Source organism: Drosophila serrata, unplaced genomic scaffold, assembly GCF_035046125.1.
Source record: "Drosophila serrata isolate PLE 108 unplaced genomic scaffold, ASM3504612v1 contig_116, whole genome shotgun sequence".
NCBI lineage: Eukaryota > Metazoa > Arthropoda > Insecta > Diptera > Drosophilidae > Drosophila > Drosophila serrata.
Window position 1 is genome coordinate 919,445 of NW_028257014.1, and position 17,976 is coordinate 937,420.

Consider the following 17,976-nt stretch of genomic DNA (forward strand, 5'->3'; position numbering starts at 1 on the left):
AGAAAAATAAATACAGAACACCGCAGAGCATAGAGTACGGAATTGTAATAACTTTATATCGCTGGCTGTTTGTTTTCTGGAGCACAACTCTTGTCAACTCAACTGTTTCGCCGCTGGCACTGCTCTTTCTCTGTCGTTCTCTGTCTTTGGAAGGAAAGCTCATCTGCCATCATTATCATTATCATTTCTGGAACGCGACATTAACATTAACTTGGATCCAAAGCCGATGTCGGTTGATGCAACACACTGCCAAGCGTAACGAACACGCTTACAAAGCACAACCCACAACTAACAGCGAAAAGAACAGCGAACAAACAACGAATATCATCATCATTAGTGGTGTTAGTACAGATAGTATAGGGTTTAATGTACTTGCAATACGTACACCTTAAAAAGAAATGTGCGAAAGTATGAGGTATTGTATTATTAACATAAAATACATAAGCTCACAAGTCTAATTTTTCAAAATCGGGTGCTTAAACGGCGATCCGAAAGAAGTGCTCAATTTTTATATTTCCTTCTTTTCTCTAGAATTTAAATACGATATGTAACTCCTAGTTTCTTTCAGCGTGCATTTCTATGTTCGATTATAACATAGTCGGCGCCATACTATATAATCATTTAATCATTTAATCAACCGACGCTTTCGGGAAGAGTTCTCTCTCTTAGTACGACATCTTGGCCCGTGGTCACACCTCGCTTCCTACCAATCCCTCCATCATTTCATCGTCATCATCATCATCATCATGTCCCGAGTTAATTGGGTTTTCTTTGAACAATTCTATCAATGCGCAAACACACTGCTCGCCGGGTGTGTGTACTTTGCAGATAGTACAAGTCCAAGTCCAAGTCCAGGTGCATATATGTATGAACATTTATAAGACACCTATTAGGGGCACGCTTCAATGCCTAGGAATTGCATGCTATCCTCACAGGGGATACGCTTTTCCTAGGAACTCAGAACTTTTCGCATGTTTGTGCCGAGGAAAAGTCGTTTGCTGGCTTCGGGCAGCCCTCATTATGTTTTCAGCATTTATAGGGTTTTGAAGTCCATTAACACCGAGCGAGTGCTTGCAGAAGTTTAATTAATTTTTTGTTGTTTAAACATATTGCATGCTTTCCAACGAGAGGTTCAACAACATTTGCTTCTAATAGGTTTAATTGTCAAATTAGTTTATATTACACCCCTCTAGGGAAAAGATATTTAAAAATATCACAGAGTTATAAACTTATAACTAAAATTATAATATCATATTTTTAGTAAATATTTATCTATATTTTTATATCACAATTTTTCAAAAAAACAAAGTTTAAAAAACTCATAGCTCCGTCAAAAAGGCACTAATTTCAATTCGGAAGGCTTTCCTGTGTTAGTTTTTAGAAGGTTTACAAATCTGAATACTAAACTAAAAATGTTGAAAAATTTAAATTTTTATCTATTTTTTTAAATTTAAAGATTTATAAAATTGGAAAAAATGGCCAAAAAATGTCTTCCTTTCTTTTATGCCTAGAACGATTCGCCAGTTGATGCTGATCAAGAATATATATGGATTATAGGGTCGGAAATGACTCATTTCAGAGTTATAAGCTTCTGACTGAATTATTAAACAACATTTTTAGTAGATATTTAGCTATATTTTTATAGCACAAATTTTCAATAAATCAAAGTTTAAAAAACTCACAACTACGTCAAAAAGGCACTAATTTCAATTCGGAAAGCTTTCCTGTGTTAGTTTTTAGTAGGTTAACAAATCTGTATACTCAACTGAAAATGTTGAAAAATTCAAATTTTTATCAATTTTTTTAAATTTAAAGAAATATAAAAATTGAAAAAAATGGAAAGAAAATGTTTTTCTTTTTTAATGCCTAGAAAGATTCGCCTGTTAATGCTGATCAAGAATATATATGGATTGTAGGGTCGGAAATGACTCCGTCCAGAGTTATAAGCTTCTGACGGAATTATAATACCATATTTTTAGTAGATATTTATCTTAATTTTTATAGCAAAATTTTTCAATAAATCAAAGTTTAAAAAACTCATAGCTCCGTCAAAAATGCACTAATTTCAATTCGGATAGCTTTCCTGTGTTAGTATTTATTAGGTTAACAAATCTGCATACTCAACTGAAAATGTTAAAAAATTCAAATTTTTATCCTTTTTTATTAAATTTAAAGAAATATAAAAATTTAAAAAAAATGGCCAAGAAATGTCTTCCTTTCTTTTATGCCTAGAACGATTCGCCTGTTGATGCTGATCAAGAATATATATGGATTATAGGGCCGGAAATGACTCCTTCCAGAGTTATAAGCTTCTGACGGAATTATAATACCATATTTTTAGTAGATATTTATCTGCATTTTTATAGTAAAATTTTTAAAGAAACCAAATTTTAAAAACTTATAACTACGGCAAAAAGGCACTAATTTGAATTAGGAAAGCTTTCCTGTGTTAGTTTTTAGTAGGTTTACAAATCTTTAAATTAATGAACAAGGAAGTCTTCAAACTATAAAGTTTCAATCTTTATGTAGTTCAAATGTACTGCAACTTAAGTATTTACTTGTAAAGCATGCATTTTATCTAAATCCAAGCAACCGTTCACTTAAAAAAATGAAATGAATCACTTGCTGGCTAATTATGCATTACACCCTTCCTAATCCTCACACCATCTCGCATTGCTTCCTCTCCGGAGCCCACAATTTCCGTATAAAACCCATCAGTGACATAACTGTTAATGCACTTCCTCCGAGTTATTATTATTGGGCTACTCAACGTGCTACCGACGTAGCCGTAGTTCGTGGAAGTAAATTGAGATGTCACCTCGGATCGCGGAAGGAGAGAAGATTCGATGAGCAAACACCGATAAGGGGTCTTTACCCAGAGATACACCGATACTGCGATGCTCCGGTACTCCGATTGGATGATGCAAAACGTGGCCACCAAACCAACCGAGATTTACGATGGAAAGTGTGAGAACTCGAGAAGAGGCGACAAATGACACGGAGCTGGAAACAGTTAGGAGTCCCCGAGAGATGGGCAATGACTAGATCGTAATCTCCGGCCCTCGGATACCCCCACTTTTTTCGGTCATCAGTGAGCCGTGAAATATGATCAAAATATTTATGCCCTGCCGCAATTATGAGCGGAGACAGATACCAAAACCAAAACCAAAACCAATACAGAAACAGAGCCAGAAAAAGCAGGCATAAAAAGCAGAGGAATCTCGGCTCTTGCCCTCAGGTTGGGATTTTGTTACCTGCAGTGCCGCAGGTATTCGTTTTATGACTCTATTTTTCGTTGTGTTCACCATCGAAAATGGTTTTTTACGAGCCGGAGAGTTCGGAAGTGCAACGAAATTGCAATAAACATTTCGGTTTGATTCGACCTGATTGATAGCTGGAATTCTTAAATAGTCGCTGCCCGCGCTTAAGTGCAATTAAGATGGGCGGAGAATGAGACATCTCAGTCCCAGTTCGCGCGGAGACAAAGAGAATTAGATTCAAAGACAAATTGTCGACAGAACTAAGGAGCGACACTGCAATTAATTATTTTGTCAGGCCAGCACTGCACCTGGGCGAAGTTTCCCTACTTTTATTTTATTCTTCTCAGCTTTAGCGAGTGCCAAGAGAGACAAGTGAGAAATTAAAACTTTTCCGCGGCCACTGGAGACGGAGGGGAAGGGAAAGCGGGGAGCGACTGCACTTCCGACAGGTCAAAAATGAATCGCACAATTAAACAGTTCCCTCGGGTTTTTGGGACAGAGCTGCCTATCTACCGGAGGAGAACTGCCTTCAGCTGCAGAAGGTGTGAAAACTTAATTAAGCAAAGGAGCAGAGGAGGGAGAGTGTGAAGTGGAAAATTCAAGTTATTCCCGGCCGATAAAATCCAACAAACTTAAAGCTTAAAGACTGCAATTTGAATTCCCAACCTCAAACCCCGAACAAACGGTTGGCAATCCCGAACCAAAGTTGCCAAATAGATTTCTGCGGTTGCCTTTTGCGGTTGCTTTGACAGCAGCGACGACAGCGACAGCGACGACTTGTTTGCTCCCAAACTGGTCTTAAATAAATTGAAATAGAAATTTGTAGAGGGAATCTTTTCTGCATAAGCCAAATGTTTTATGTTTTTATGCAGCAAAGAGCTCTGATTAGAGCTCTAAAAAGATCTAGAGCTCCTAAACATAACACATCCATTGATAATTTCATATGTAGTTCTCTAGAACTCCTTGGGATCCTACCTGACCTTGCACTTAGCTCTGACTGCCTACCTAGCCGAAATTCCTGTCCATCGATAAGGAAGCATTCCCAGAGTATGCGTCACAAAGTCATGAAAACCATTTTCATTGCCTCACATGATAAGGAGGCCAATCGAAGGCCCATCCTGGAACAAAGGACTCGCCTTCGCTCGGAACGCGGTGTGGGCGTCGAGTCGGAGTCGGATCGAAGAAAGGAGAAGACCACCTCTGACTGCCGACTGCTGACTGCGACTGATTTATGCGTGCTGGGGAATTTCATGGCTGCTTAATTAGTGATTAACCCAACCCAAAACACTCCCACGAATCCGGAGAGTGGGTTTTGAGCAGAGAACCAAACCTCACACAGCGACGGCTCTGCGGAGATGGAGATGGATGAATGGAGCGAAACAATCGCCTCGAATTAAACAATTAATGTGTAATTATCACAGTTTGCCAGCGATTCCTTTTTTGCCTCGGGCCAAGCGCCAAGGAAGTAACTGCAATCGCGGGGACTTGGATTTGAGGAAGGGAAACCAGCGAAGAGAGTCGTCAAAACGCCCACTAGAGAGGTGCGGGCGTCGCCGATTTCTTGGCCAGGGCGTGCCGACAAACGATCCTCGAGGTCCGTGGCCAGAGCAATACATCATCATCAGAGTCACATACGTCCAGAGAGAGAGAGAGATAGAGAGGAGCGAATTTGGAAGGTATCAGGATCCTGGGAGTGCTGAGTAGTTGAAAACTGAATCATGTAATTTTCCCTGATAGATCGTTTCAAGCACACTTGGAAAAAATATGATATTCGTATTGGAAATACGAAAGAATTGCATATAAATGAATTTAAAAACCATTACATTTTTTCTGTAATAATGAAAAGGTTGAAAACCCATTCAAAACTATACCTTTATGAAAGAAATATTATTTTTCTGAAGTTATTTGTTTCTATTAGCGCACACTATGATATTTTTTCGAGTGCCTTTATGGCAGAGGATGATCATCGTTAGTGGGGGCACAAAACAATTAGCTTTGGGTCAGCGTCTTGAGTTCGGTGATCGCCACTTGATCAACGATCACTGAAGGCGCCGCCGTCTGTCAGTCAGAGTCAGGAGCTTCAATTATGTTGTTAGGCTGGATCAAAGCGATCACCGATCACCAAACTCCCAAACGAGCCGAACCGATCCGATCCGATCACCGAAAATTGTTTCAGACACTGAAAGGGCAATTAGAGGAGGCCAAAACGAGCTCGAACTCGGATGACGAACCACGTGGTCAAGTGAGAGGTCCAGAACCAAGATCTTTCTTTAAATTATGCAAATCTGTTTAGGACTAAGCCCCGGAAGGTCCAATTCAAACAATTGCATTAAAGGCGCTGCAAGATGTCCTTTGAGAAGAGTTCCCAAGGATTCCATCTGCTGCGAGAGAGAATAAGTTGTTGTAAAAAGCGTCTCTAGGCGTGATCCCTGGGATCGGTGATCATCCTTTTGGAGGATAATCCAGAGCGACAAAGCGGCACAAACAAACAAAGGACAATTAACTGTTTCGTGCTCTAATTCAGGTGCGTGATCCGGCCCAGAAATTGATGGCAATTATTCGGAGAGCTGCTGGGCCCGCTTTAACCGCAAAATTGTCCCAGATCCCGCTCGGGTCCTTCTCCCGCTCCGTGCGTGTCGTCTCCTAAGCCGCATTGTCTCTGTTTGATCTCTACCGAAGGAAATGCTTGCATTGAGGCAAAGTTAGGCTCTGATGCCGCTGCCTGGAGAGCGATGAAAGACCGCTTAAGGCGCCGCAGATCTGCAAAAGCATATAAAGTGCTTAGCATAATTAGTAGATCGTGCGTATCTTTCTCTTTGGGCCTTTGTCTGAGCTGGAAATCTGCTTTTCCCTCATGATCTCTAGTTTAAGCAACTTAGGCAGTCCATATGCCTATCAAAGAGAGATCTCTCTAGGTTCCCATGCACAATCCAGAAAGAAATTTCGAACAAATTGCTTCTCAGCTTTTCTTGATCCTCCATAAATTCGTACGAAACTCCCATAAATGTCCAAATATTTACCCAAAAAGCGAGCATTTCTCTTTATAATTTCTTGATCGAACCGAACAGAATCTCGGTTCAAAGGCAGCAGCTTCTGTTGTTATGGAAAGTGCAGCGGAGCAGAAGCGTTTTCCCACAGAGCTTTCCTCTTTTTTTTGGGGTTCTTTGATCGCGCTTTTGAAAACGAAGCGGATTTTCATTCCGATTTTTCTTTACCTTGTGTGTTTCCCCTTCTCTCTACCCATTTAACTTGGACCAATGACACCTGAAAGCGCCCACACGAAATTGAGACATCCACTTGGGAGCCCTGGTCCAATCCCGATTCCGATTCCGACTCCGATTCCCATAGCTTTTCGAGTGGAGGAATGCCGTGACGGGTGTTGCATCTGGGGGATTAGTGGCACTCCGGGCACTCGCCGGGAAAGTGATCGTAATGACTTTTGGATTTGATTCCGTGGGAACACTGATCCCCGAACACTGACACTGAACTGCAATGACACCGCTGCTGGATCTGGATGTGGAGTGGATCTTTCGGATGACAGCTGCTGCTGAGGTGGATCATTTGCATAAATTCCGAGCCGTACCTGCGTTCGTGCATTAAATTGTCTGTCGACCGCAAGTGGAGACACCACCTTTGGCCTGACCAACTGCTGCGGTTGGAGGAGCTTTCATCCGCTTCGGCTCCATCAAAGTTCAGGTGCAACAATGTTGACATCTTCTGCCCTCCCCGCCCCGACCCGCCTCGCTTCTGTCTCGCTCTGTTTTGGAAATATTATGCAGGGTAATCCCTTAATCGCCCAAGGTCCAGCCTCCTATTGTTTGGGCCACATTTTTCCACTAATTTCCTACCGGGCATTTGCCATTCTTTGCTGTCGCACAAAAGGATGTGAAATTTCTAATAATCCCTAAGTGGACTAATCCCCTTTTGTGTGCTCTTCCGTCCCCGTCTTGGTCTTTGCGAATTTCCTACAATTTTTTAATAACTCTTTTGGAGAGCAAAGGAAATATATTGGGAAAGTATTATCCCGGCGATTGTCCTGTGGGCGGATATGGATATTTAATACTTTTATTCATGTTTGTGTTGAAAGGCAGGGTCAAATGTGAGTTAAATTTGAACTGCGGCAAAGTTTTTGAGGATTTCCCCGAGCCGACCAGGAGAGTGTTTTCCCGAAAACCGATCGAGACAATTGGTGAACAGTGGACAAGTGATCCGCTGGCCAGAAACGGGTTTCCCGTTGGTCCCGCAAGTCTTATCTGTGGTGTGCGACACCATATGCTATGTAGTGTGTTTATCGTCCCCAACTCTGACCCCTCAGAGCTTCACACATCTGTTGCTCGGTCGCAGTCCGGAGTCTGCCGTTCGACGAAGGTGGTCCAGGTCTGTCTCCGCTTAATAACCGAATAAAAAATGATAACCCGAAAATAAGAAGACATCAAAGAAGCCCAGCCACAGCCACAGCCACAGAGTGCAGGCCAAATTAAGAGAACTCTCTGCGGCTCGGCAGAGCCTAACAAGCTACGAGAAAAAAAAGAAAGAACAGATAAAAAGAAATGAGGAGGACAGGTAAATGGGTAGTTCGGCTATACGATACCTTCTACCTTACCCTAAATGTTCTAAAAACTGTTTTAATCGATTTGAAACTTGTTGTAGCCCCAACTTATATTTTAAAAAGTTATTATACTAAGAAGACTGCTAAATCTTGAATATTTCAAGAGATATTGGTATCAATTAAAAGTATTGTATAGTTCCCATCCATTCTATTATCGAGTATACCCCAAACATACCCTGGGAGAAAGAGCGAAAGAAGCGAAGCCATAATGCACAAAGGGCCATAATGATCGGCAAAGATCGCAGCAAAGTTTGGAGACCGAAGACCACCACCGTCTAATTTATTCACAACGAGATGTGGGGATTCTGTTGGATTCTGTTTGGGGTCTGTGCCTGCGTTCATGGACTGGGACATATCCCTGAACCGAGCCGCTCTTTAAACTCTTATTAATGAGCCGCGCAAGTGTCGCACGCAACGCGCCGATTAAGGCCCAGTTAACAGGGCTCGAAGGTGGCGACCGGCCATGTCCATGTCCGCTGTCCATGTCCCGTATTCATGCACTGTAAACAAATTGGAACTTATTTAAAAATAAACTATATAAAAAGGAATTTCATATGATAAAAGTTACGGGTTCTTGTACATTTCCAATCCAATTTATAGAGTTATTTTGTAATTTTAAAATATATTCAGACACTGAAAGATTTTTCGAGTGCATCTGCGGATCTCTGTGGGATTAAAGTGCAGGCAGGCCAACGCTTTTATCGGTCTAATGGTCTCCGATCCGTGGACCGCCTCCGTGTGACAACTGGGAACTTGCTGTTTCAATTAAGGCTCCCCATAAAACTCTCCCGGCGAGGTTCCCTTTCTCCGCGGCTGTATCTTTATCTATGTTATCTCCGCGGCTTGTCACTCGCCCCGATTTTGTTTTCCACTAAATAAAGACATTAAAAGGGCCGGTCGGTCGGTTGGTCAGGCAGGTTCTGTTTCGTGTTTCGGACTTAGCTGGGATTTATTAGGGAGCACCTCTTGGACTGTGACTGTGACTGTGACTGTGGCTTAACACTTTTTTAATTTCACTTGCCACACGGGGCAATCAATCTTGGACCCTGGATCGGGATCGTTACCGTAAAGTTATGGGCCTGAGAAATGGTCACCGGGGACGATGACGACGACGACGAGGAGTAGTCATAAACCATCATTAACAAGGCAGCTGCCTCTCCGGCGCTTCGGAGCGGTCATAACCATGGATCTCCGACATGGACCTGGACATTGGATGCACTTTTTGAGGGCAGCAGTGATCGTGGCAGTGCAAGTTCCATGGAATCCCAGCTGCTGTGCGGTAAAAGTGTTGACATCTCGCCTTCTTGTGGGGTCTCGAACCTGGTGCTGTGTGTTTTTGGGAATTATTTTGGGTTTATTGCAAGTCTCGTTCGGGTTTGAAGCCGAAGATTCGAGGGAATTCGTTACGCAGTTAAGGCAGAGCTTTCTGCTCCAGTTTCTCTATTCTGTTTCTATTAGATTTAAGCCGATTAGAGGTTCCTTGCCCCTCTTTATATACCTCTAGCGGTTGAAAATAGATTGCAGAATGCAGATTTATCTCTATTATCCCATTGTTTATTATTTTATTTTTCTGGGAATACTTTGTATAATTTACTTTTATGCTGATGTAGAAATTACACATTTTACCTTCTTCTGGGAGCTTTACAACCTTCGTCTCTAATATCCCAATTAACGATTCGAACATTTAGCCAGAACCCTTTTCTAGCGACGTGTTGAAATGCATTCTAGCTTTTCTCTCTCCGTTCCCTGGGGTTTCTTAACCCCGGTATCGTATCATAATCCCGGTAATCCAACTCGCCAAACGGCCGATTCAAGCACATTTTCATGAATGAATGAATGAGTGAATGAAATTTCGATTTCCACAACTCCTACACCACAATATAGATGGAGATATATGTATGTGTGTATATATCTTTCTATTGAGGGGCGAACTCAACCTACTCGTGCATGCAAAACACGATTTACTATTAAGGCAAACTCGCAGACGGAAAAGATCGCGGAGTGGCGAGGAAGCCAGACAACAAACAGCTTTTGACGTCGTCGTCGTCGTCGTCGCATAGAAGCAATTGAATCGAGTTGGAGTTGAATGGAGGAGTGTATCCAGTCGCACAAGTCCGAAGCCCGGAGGAGTTTAGAGTTTTTAGACCCGGCTTCCCATTCATAAATGGCCAGTATATAAGCGGGTTTTGGCAACGTGCTCTTCAGCACCTCAGCTCTCTGCCGTTGGATGAGTCATCTCCTCGGTTTGGCTGGCAATGGGGCACGTGATGGCCATCGTCGAGGTGTGTCAATTAGCAGTTAGTTGTTGGAGTTGAAGAGGCGGTCACAGGAGGAGGAGGAGGAGGAGGAGAAGGAGGAGGAGCTGAACGAGGATGAGGAGTAGGTAATCGCTGGTTTGCTTAGGACCAGGGCGTGAGTCATCTCTAAGGAGTTGCTGTGCAGCTTAGTTGGGACCAAAGATATTAGCTTAGGCCTGAGAAGTATTTTAGTAGCTTTAATTAGAATTAGTTGGGAAAATAAAGGATGAACATGTTTATTGATTATTAATGGAATTCGCTGTTTAGTAAACTCAAGAAAATACAACGAATGGGGGTTTGCATCTTATTCACTATATTGTCAGTTATTTACCAGCTTTTGAAACCACAGTGATCAGCTATCGGGGGAAAAACGCCTTTGCCAATTTATGAATGAAGCAATTGCCAACTGGTTTTCCTGCGCCGCGGATAGACTCTGTCTGGAGCTGAGACCGAAAGGCAGACCAGACGTGGATGCAGACTGAGACTGGCGGCGACCGACGACTGTCGTCTGGAAGTGGGCTACCCACATGATCCGTGGCCCGCCGATTGTGCGGGTGTCCACATCCACTTTAATACTGTGTATCCACATCCGCTGGCTTCTCTATTAAATCCGGAAGAGGGCGTTCATTCGTATGCGGCACCTCCTCATCCGAGACCCTTGGCCCTGCCACATCCCGCTCACGTGCTGGGCGGGATTCTGTCTCATAGCTCTCTGGTTTGGCTTTGGGGTCGGGGCATGGGCTTCGGATCGGGGTTTTGGGTTTGGCATTGTCGGCGGCTCGCTTTGTGGCGCCCACAGCCGCGTGCCGCTTTGATTAATTATGCGGTGCAATGTGGCCACCTCCTCTGCCTCCTGCTCCTGCTGCTGTTGCTGCTGCTCCCCTTCCCCTGGAATGGTTAGCTGCCATTGTTCTGGCATATTTGTGTGGTTCATTCGGCCGTGGCTGCCACACACAACAAGTGACCCAATTATGAGGACATCGAGAAGGAGTATCTGGACATGGCGAGATGATTTTCCCTGTCCATGTTTGATATTATCACCATGTCATTATTGTCTCTGGTTAAGCATATTTGTGTATCTAAATGAATGGCTGGGGCCACAGATATTCAGTTCATGGTTCCAAGAGCTATTTAGCTTATTGATTAGGGAAATGCTATAGTATCAAAACAAGAGTTCCCCCAAAAATACCTCCAAAGTAACAAACTCGACCTCAACTTCTGGTAAAGCCAAACTCAACATTTTCTAAGCTAAACTTTATCCGTGGCTTGATTTCTTTGGCTTCCCCCCTAGTTCTTCTTATTTTGTTACAATTTCCCTTGTCGGTCGGCAAATTTCCGTCAAAAGTTGCAACAAAGTGGCGAAAACAGCCGCCAGGAAAAGACTCTGCGAATTTTTACAGTCAATTAGATGGCGGCCAGAAGTCAGTTTAAGACTTCAATCCTTTTTTCATAAGGACTGACGGGGAAAATAAAAAATTTTATAAATTTTTAGATTCATAACAACTGCCTTTCCTTGTGCATCTCTCTAACCAAGGGCAGGTGTCTTCGTCAATGCCATAGAGAAGCGGGGTTCAGTGCCAGTGTCAGGGGCAGGGGAAACGGGCACGAGCGCCACAGCAGCTGCTCCTGTAGTCGAAATCCAAAATCCAAATGGACAGCGGACTATGGCTAATTCCCTGCCTCGCCTGCCAAAAGGGCAACAATGAACGCACAGGGTGAAGGTCAGATTTCGGGCAATCAAACACAATGGACAATGGCCGGCCAAAAGAGGCATCGTTTTGAATATGAAATGAGATTGGGAGCCGAAAGGCCTGGCCGTAGGTGGACTCCAATTACCCTACGGCAGCTGGAATCGCCTCGGATTCAAAATCGGATTCGCAATCTCCTCGATCTCGATTGATCTTTCAATCAATGGCAGCTGCCTCGTCTCACTCTGGAGTGCGCCAATTTTCAATCCCAATCGTCAATATTTGCCTGGACTCCCAGACGGGGTTTCGTGGAGATTCCAGGAATGCCTTCTGCTTTCCAGGGAATAACAAGTTGGCTAAAGAAAAAGTAGTAGACCAAGAGTTGCCCTTTACTATTGATAACAAAAGCTATTTTATATTAAAAATCGAATTTTAATTGTAATACCCCGAAGAACCATTTAAAAACCAAATCAAACTAGTAGAAGAATCTCTTATAATAATTGTTGTAACTGCTTGCACTTTGAACTTGAACGTCCTTTATATCTTGATGGGCAATTATCGGTACATCGTCAGATATTCCCCATTTGATCCACTGGGAACCACGCACCTTATCGCCAGCTTTTTATCGTGCCTCCGACGAGGACGACGACGCCGCCCAAAAGAAGCCGCGTCATCAGCGCAGATTGAAATAATTCAGAGTTGCCAAGTTGCCAAGTCATCACCGCCGCCGAATGGCCGAATGGCCGAATTGGCCAGCGGGCGCAGCCTGTGATCTTTGCGGGAGAAATCCTCAGCGGGAAGCGGGATGCGAGAAGGAGCGAGCGGAGATCGCGTGCGATAGGCAACGTCAATATTTGTGTTTATTTTTGGACGTTCCGGCGGGATGATGATTATGAGGTCCTTGTTAGTCCGCTTGGATTGGCGGCGCTTTCGCTTTGAGGTCGCTCACAAGTGGCTGCCCAATTTGCGCTCTGTTTGTGTATCATTTTGTGGGCCTGGCTAATTGTTTTGTGCCCTCGAAGATCAGCTACCTGACCCGATCTCGATCTCGCTCGGCAGCATTATTTGCCCTGATTATTCTTTAATTTTTTGTGGTGTAGATGTGGGAAACCAGCAACCAGGCTACAAATTTAGCAAGTACACAAAGTTTTCGTTACATTTTATATTTACTGAGCCTTTTCCCCTGAAATCGATTAGAACACCTATCGGCGAAATGTGAGGTGAGTAGAATATATCGAAAGTGCATGCAATGCACTTGCATTCTGTCGCATTTTGAACAGAGTTGGCAGACTCTTTGTATGTTTCTTATTATTTTGAAATTCTACTTTACTTAATGTTAAGAATCTAATAAAACCTATAAAATGCCTCTTACTAAAATCTCTTTAAGCTTGAGTTTGAAATAAAATAAAGTTATAGAAATTAAGTTCCATCTCGAAAGCAAATGCCATGCTGTTTTACAAGCAAGCATGCTGTCACTATTTGACCCAAGTTGGCAGCCTGTTTTTGTGTTTTTGAAACTTTACGTGCTTTTTTCCGGTTGTGCGATTCGTTTTACTTGTGAAAAAATTTAATTAAACCTGAAAAAGTGTATAAAATGGATATTAATGAAATAAATGTGATCGAGGAGCCGTCTGGGTATGTAAATAATACTTTAAATTGATCAATAAAATGCATTAAAAGCACTTTTTCAGTTTCGAAAATAGCGAAGTGCCTATGGAAATCGCCGAGGTACTGGTGGAGCAACCGAGAATTGGCAAGTTGTCACTGTTGCAATCTGTGCTGCACAGTACTGTAAAGCATGAGGTAATTTCTATACTCGTATGTAGTGTAAATATTATATTCAGTATTATATTCCCTCAATAGGACCTGGTCCGCGAGTGGCTTGAGCAATATATGAAGGATTCGGATGCCGCTCTAGTCGACATATTGCAATTTGTGGTGGAGGCCAGTGGCAGTGAGTATCGGATTTCTAAGGCCACCGCACGACCCTTCGTCTACAGGGACATCCTGAAAGCGAGCACAGAACAATTTCGCGCAGTAAGTTCTGGCTGGGATTGGGTTTGATCCCCAAATGTAATGTCATTTTGTAGGTGAGCAATTATTATCCAATGATACTGAAGAACAGTTCCCAGAACTTTGAGCGTAAGGTCGGAGATTTTGTCAAGAGTCTGCTGACGATGGCGCATGATACATCCATTATATCCGATCAGATTTTCCTCGTTGAGGTGTCGGGCTTTGTGATGGCCTGCTCCGAGTCCAATATTCGCCCAATTCGCCACACCAGCACCATGATAGGTGAGTTTGTTTTCTCAAATATTAAAATAAAATTATAATTTTTACCTTTGGCGCTTCTGTAGGCCTAAAAATGCTGACCGCTATGAATGAATTTCCCACTGTGACGGAGAAAGATGAAGAACTGAAGAAGCTCTGGCTGCGCATGTTCGATTGTATGTTTGTGGCCCGTCACCTGGATGTGGTAACCGGAATACGGTTGCTGTGCTTCACCGAACTTGGGCGCTGGATGAGGAAACATCCCGAGGGGAATCTGGAGCCCAAAAATCCTCGCTACTTCTATGAGGGCTTAAAGGACAGCCTCCCAGGGGTGAGGAAGTGCTGCTTGGAGTGCATCCAAGATCTGACGGATGGCGAAGGAGAACTCAGCGCAAAGTGCCTGGAATTAGCCATGGAGTACCGCGACCTGATCGTACTCACCTGCATGGAGCGGGAGTGTGAACTGGGGGAGCATGCGTTGCGCTTATTGACCGGATTGTATCGGGCTTCGCCTAAAATATTGACTAACGTAGATTGCCGGCTGCTGGATCAACTGATGTTTGCCGCCAGTCGCAGCCTGGCGCATGCGGCCGCAGGACTCTTCACGCTGCGCTGGATGATTCCTCAGAGGGGAGCCTCTTCCTCCCAGATACTCAAACGCCTGCTGGATTTCTTCATTCGGTACACCAGGCATGAGCATGCCGCCTATTTGGTGGATTCCCTGATCGATAGCTGTGACCTGATTATGGACTGGAAGACCATGGTCGACATGCTAATGGAGGACGAGGTGGAGTCGAGGCTGAATTCAACTGAGAGATCGGCTCTCATTGAGATCCTTTGTCGGGGTGTTAAGCAGGCCATTACCGGTGAGATACCGCCGGGCAGATACACAAAGGATTTGGTTAGGACGCCAAAGCCAGAGGCCCAACTGCGAGCAACTCATATCCTGGCCCCCATCTTTTCGGAGCTACTGATGAAGCATTTCTCGGACCCTCAAGATTTAGAGAATCTACTGGAGCTACCGCAGCACTTTTACTTAAAATACTACTTGCAGACGGAGAACGTAGAGCAGCTGGAACTGTTGCTCCGGCAGATCAAGGCCATTATGCATAAACAAAGCAACAGCTTGGTGCTGCGGATGGCAGCCCTTACCCTGGTGAATCTCAAAGACATACCGCGCACTAAGCCGCATATTCGGGAGCTGCTTCACACTGCAGTGTATAACTACAAGATTGCCCTTCGCACATGGCAGCGGATGTACGGAACTCCCAGCCTGTCGTCGTCCTCACAGTCATCATCCCAGGCTTCGTCCCGAGCTTCGTCCCGAGGTTCGTCCCGGTCCTCGTCACGACTTTCGTCCCCGCTAATGGGGGGACGTCAAAGTCGCCCTAGGAACCGAGCACGCAGCCTGCTGGACTCGCTGCTCTTGATCGCGGCTCTATATAGATACTTTGATCTCAGTAGATTTCATTTGACGGAGTCGGTTCTCTCCAGTCTGAAGCGTGTGCACAGGGATCAGGATAAGAGACCGAGGAGGACCGACCTGCCGGCAAAGGCCGTGTCGCAGTACCTGCAGGTGTGCTATTATAGTCTCCACTGGGATTTGCTTAGCGTAAAGAAGGAGGATAATAATCGCAGCGATCTGGAGTTGGAGGAGTCTTGTGCTTCCCTAAAAAAGCATCTAGAGGACTATCTGTCTGTGGCTTTACACCTGGTTGACAAGGGAGAAGAAGGCCTGGCCTTCGATGTGAGTAAAACCCCCATAGAAGTCATCTCGACGATTCGCTGTAAATGTATGTCTCTTTTTAGAGTTTTGGTGGCATCTGCGATCTGTTTGTACTATTTGGGGATCCACTGATGCAGAATCCAAGATCGTGTGTACGCTCTATCCGATACGAGCCTTCGATCAGAGAGTTTGAATTGCTGGAGACTTTTACCCTGAACCACCTCTTCTCAGGGAGGCAGCCCGAGAACCTGGCCAAGGAGTCCTCGTTCGACGAGCTCCAGCGTCAGCGTTTCATTCTCACGGGCTACTGCAAGCTGTTGGCTTTTAATGTGATTCCAACTATGCGAGCCTGCAAGGTCTTGCAGTATTACGACAAGGTTAGTGATGTCAGTAAGGACGTTTCCAAATTTATTATGTTTTGTGTCTCTCTCTTAGTACTATGCCGTTTTCGGCGACATCATGCGTGCTGCCATGGAGCGGGCAATGGAGATCAATCCGGTCAACTACGGGATGACCATGCTGCACACCTGTCTGCTCCCATTCAAGCAAATGATGATGGATGTCAACCATGACGGCGTCAGGGCCGTGAGCACTCTGGAGTTCCGTCAGCTCCTAAGCTTGGCTCGCCGTCTGGGAGAGAACTATAACACCGATCTCCTGAAGAACCGTCACAGTGTCAATGCCCTGCACAGAGCTGGTATCCTGTATGTTTTGGAGTCGGTGTCCGACGTTGCGGGAATAGGCGCTCCCAAAAATGTACTTTTCCTCAGGGTCCTGAAGGAGTTTGTACCGCAACTCCTAAATCAGGACAGGGTCTGTGTGGCCAAGTTCCTGCAGCGCATCGAGCAGCCTTCCCTGCCGTCGGTCGACAGGGAGGAGTGGCAGCCCCTGGTGGACTACCGTTCCGCTTTGGCTACCAAGAACTAGAATTTCTTGTTGCGATTGCTGAGATTCCTGAACACCTCAAACTACATTTATATATTAATAATGATTTATGGATATGTTTTCACCATCCAAACGATTTAATAAAGCACAAATTTGGGTTATATTGGGACAGGGAGCGTATTTTAATTCCATGTATTTTTTTCTCCCAGTTTGCAATTTGCAGTTGGCACTTTTTCAATTTCAAATATTATCATTGTTCGAGTGCTATTTACACTTACAAGTTGTAAGTTACAATCTTCCCAAAAGGGATTCTCGGTAGGGAGAGAGAGAGACGGAGCTTTCCTGTCACTCAAATGGCCACAAAAGATTGCGTAATAACGCCCCAGTCCCCGTATCTTGTGTCTTGTATTCCGTATCTGGTATTCGCAGGCTGCACTGCAGACAGTCAGTCAGCTGCCAGTGGTATCCAGTTACCAAGGCCCATTCATATCGCAGGCTGCTCGGCAATTTTCAATTCCAATGCCCGTTCGCTGACAAATTGACTCGCACAACCTTGTGGGTTCAGTTCACGCGGAAGGACATGGGACAAGTTTGGATTCCTTTTGGCTGCTCGAGCCAACGACACGGCCTTTCACACCCTCGGAATCGAAATGGGATTGAATGGCCGGAGGGGGGAGTAAAAGAATCCAAGCGCCCAAGGTGTGTGCGCTGCATTTTGGAAACGAAACTAAATGAAATTCAAGTGGCTATTGGGTCACTTCTGGTTTTGGTTTTCAAGTGCTTGTCGCTCCGCCTGTCCATTTCCTTGGCACAAGCCAAGTGGCGGAGTATCCGATTACGGGACGTACGACACGTCCTCGTTCTGCGTGGGGGAAACCTAAAAACTTCCACTTTCGCAGATTCCATGCGCAGCTGTGAGAGATGCTAAGCGGAACATTCCTGTGTCCATCAAGCACACGGTGGATCGGGATCAGAATAGGTCGATTGGGGCAGCAACATCTGGGCATGTTGATCTTAATTGGAACATCTTCTTGAAGGGAGCACACTTAGCTTACCCATGCACTGGGCGAAGTAGGTGAAAAATATATAGTCACGACTTGCATTGAAAGACTATATAGGTAAAAAGGTGCATAACGTCATACAATGTTTCGCAAATTGCAATTGCAATGTACATATGTGGGTTATGTATCTTATTCCTTATTTTAAAAAACAAAACTTTGTTTTAAACAGCTTTAATTTA

General features: G+C 44.3%; 1 protein-coding gene and 1 long non-coding RNA gene across 3 annotated transcripts in view; both read left to right on the top strand.

Annotated features, from left to right (window-relative positions):
• LOC110178802 (uncharacterized) overlaps positions 1-17,976 on the top strand; it is a 139,249-nt gene that overhangs the window by 28,432 nt on the left and 92,841 nt on the right. The window lies entirely within an intron of this gene.
• On the top strand, positions 13,312-16,922 carry SA2 (Stromalin 2). 2 transcript variants are annotated; one of them, XM_086825964.1, is made up of 7 exons: positions 13,312-13,489; positions 13,546-13,657; positions 13,718-13,891; positions 13,945-14,149; positions 14,212-15,872; positions 15,935-16,228; positions 16,287-16,922. In XM_086825964.1, the coding sequence occupies exons 1-7, from the start codon at positions 13,449-13,451 to the stop codon at positions 16,776-16,778; spliced, it is 2,979 nt and encodes a 992-aa protein (XP_086682090.1). In that variant the 5' UTR covers positions 13,312-13,448; the 3' UTR covers positions 16,779-16,922. The 2 variants fall into 2 exon arrangements, with proteins under 2 accessions (XP_086682090.1, XP_020801705.2); XM_020946046.2 differs by having other exon boundaries at positions 13,558-13,657.

Coding starts and splice junctions, on each gene's coding strand:
- SA2 (XM_086825964.1), top strand. CDS start 13,449: ATGGATATTAATGAAATAAATGTGATCGAGGAGCCGTCTGG. Junction 14,150..14,211: donor CCACACCAGCACCATGATAG/GTGAGTTTGTTT, acceptor GCGCTTCTGTAG/GCCTAAAAATGCTGACCGCT. Junction 15,873..15,934: donor AAGAAGGCCTGGCCTTCGAT/GTGAGTAAAACC, acceptor GTCTCTTTTTAG/AGTTTTGGTGGCATCTGCGA.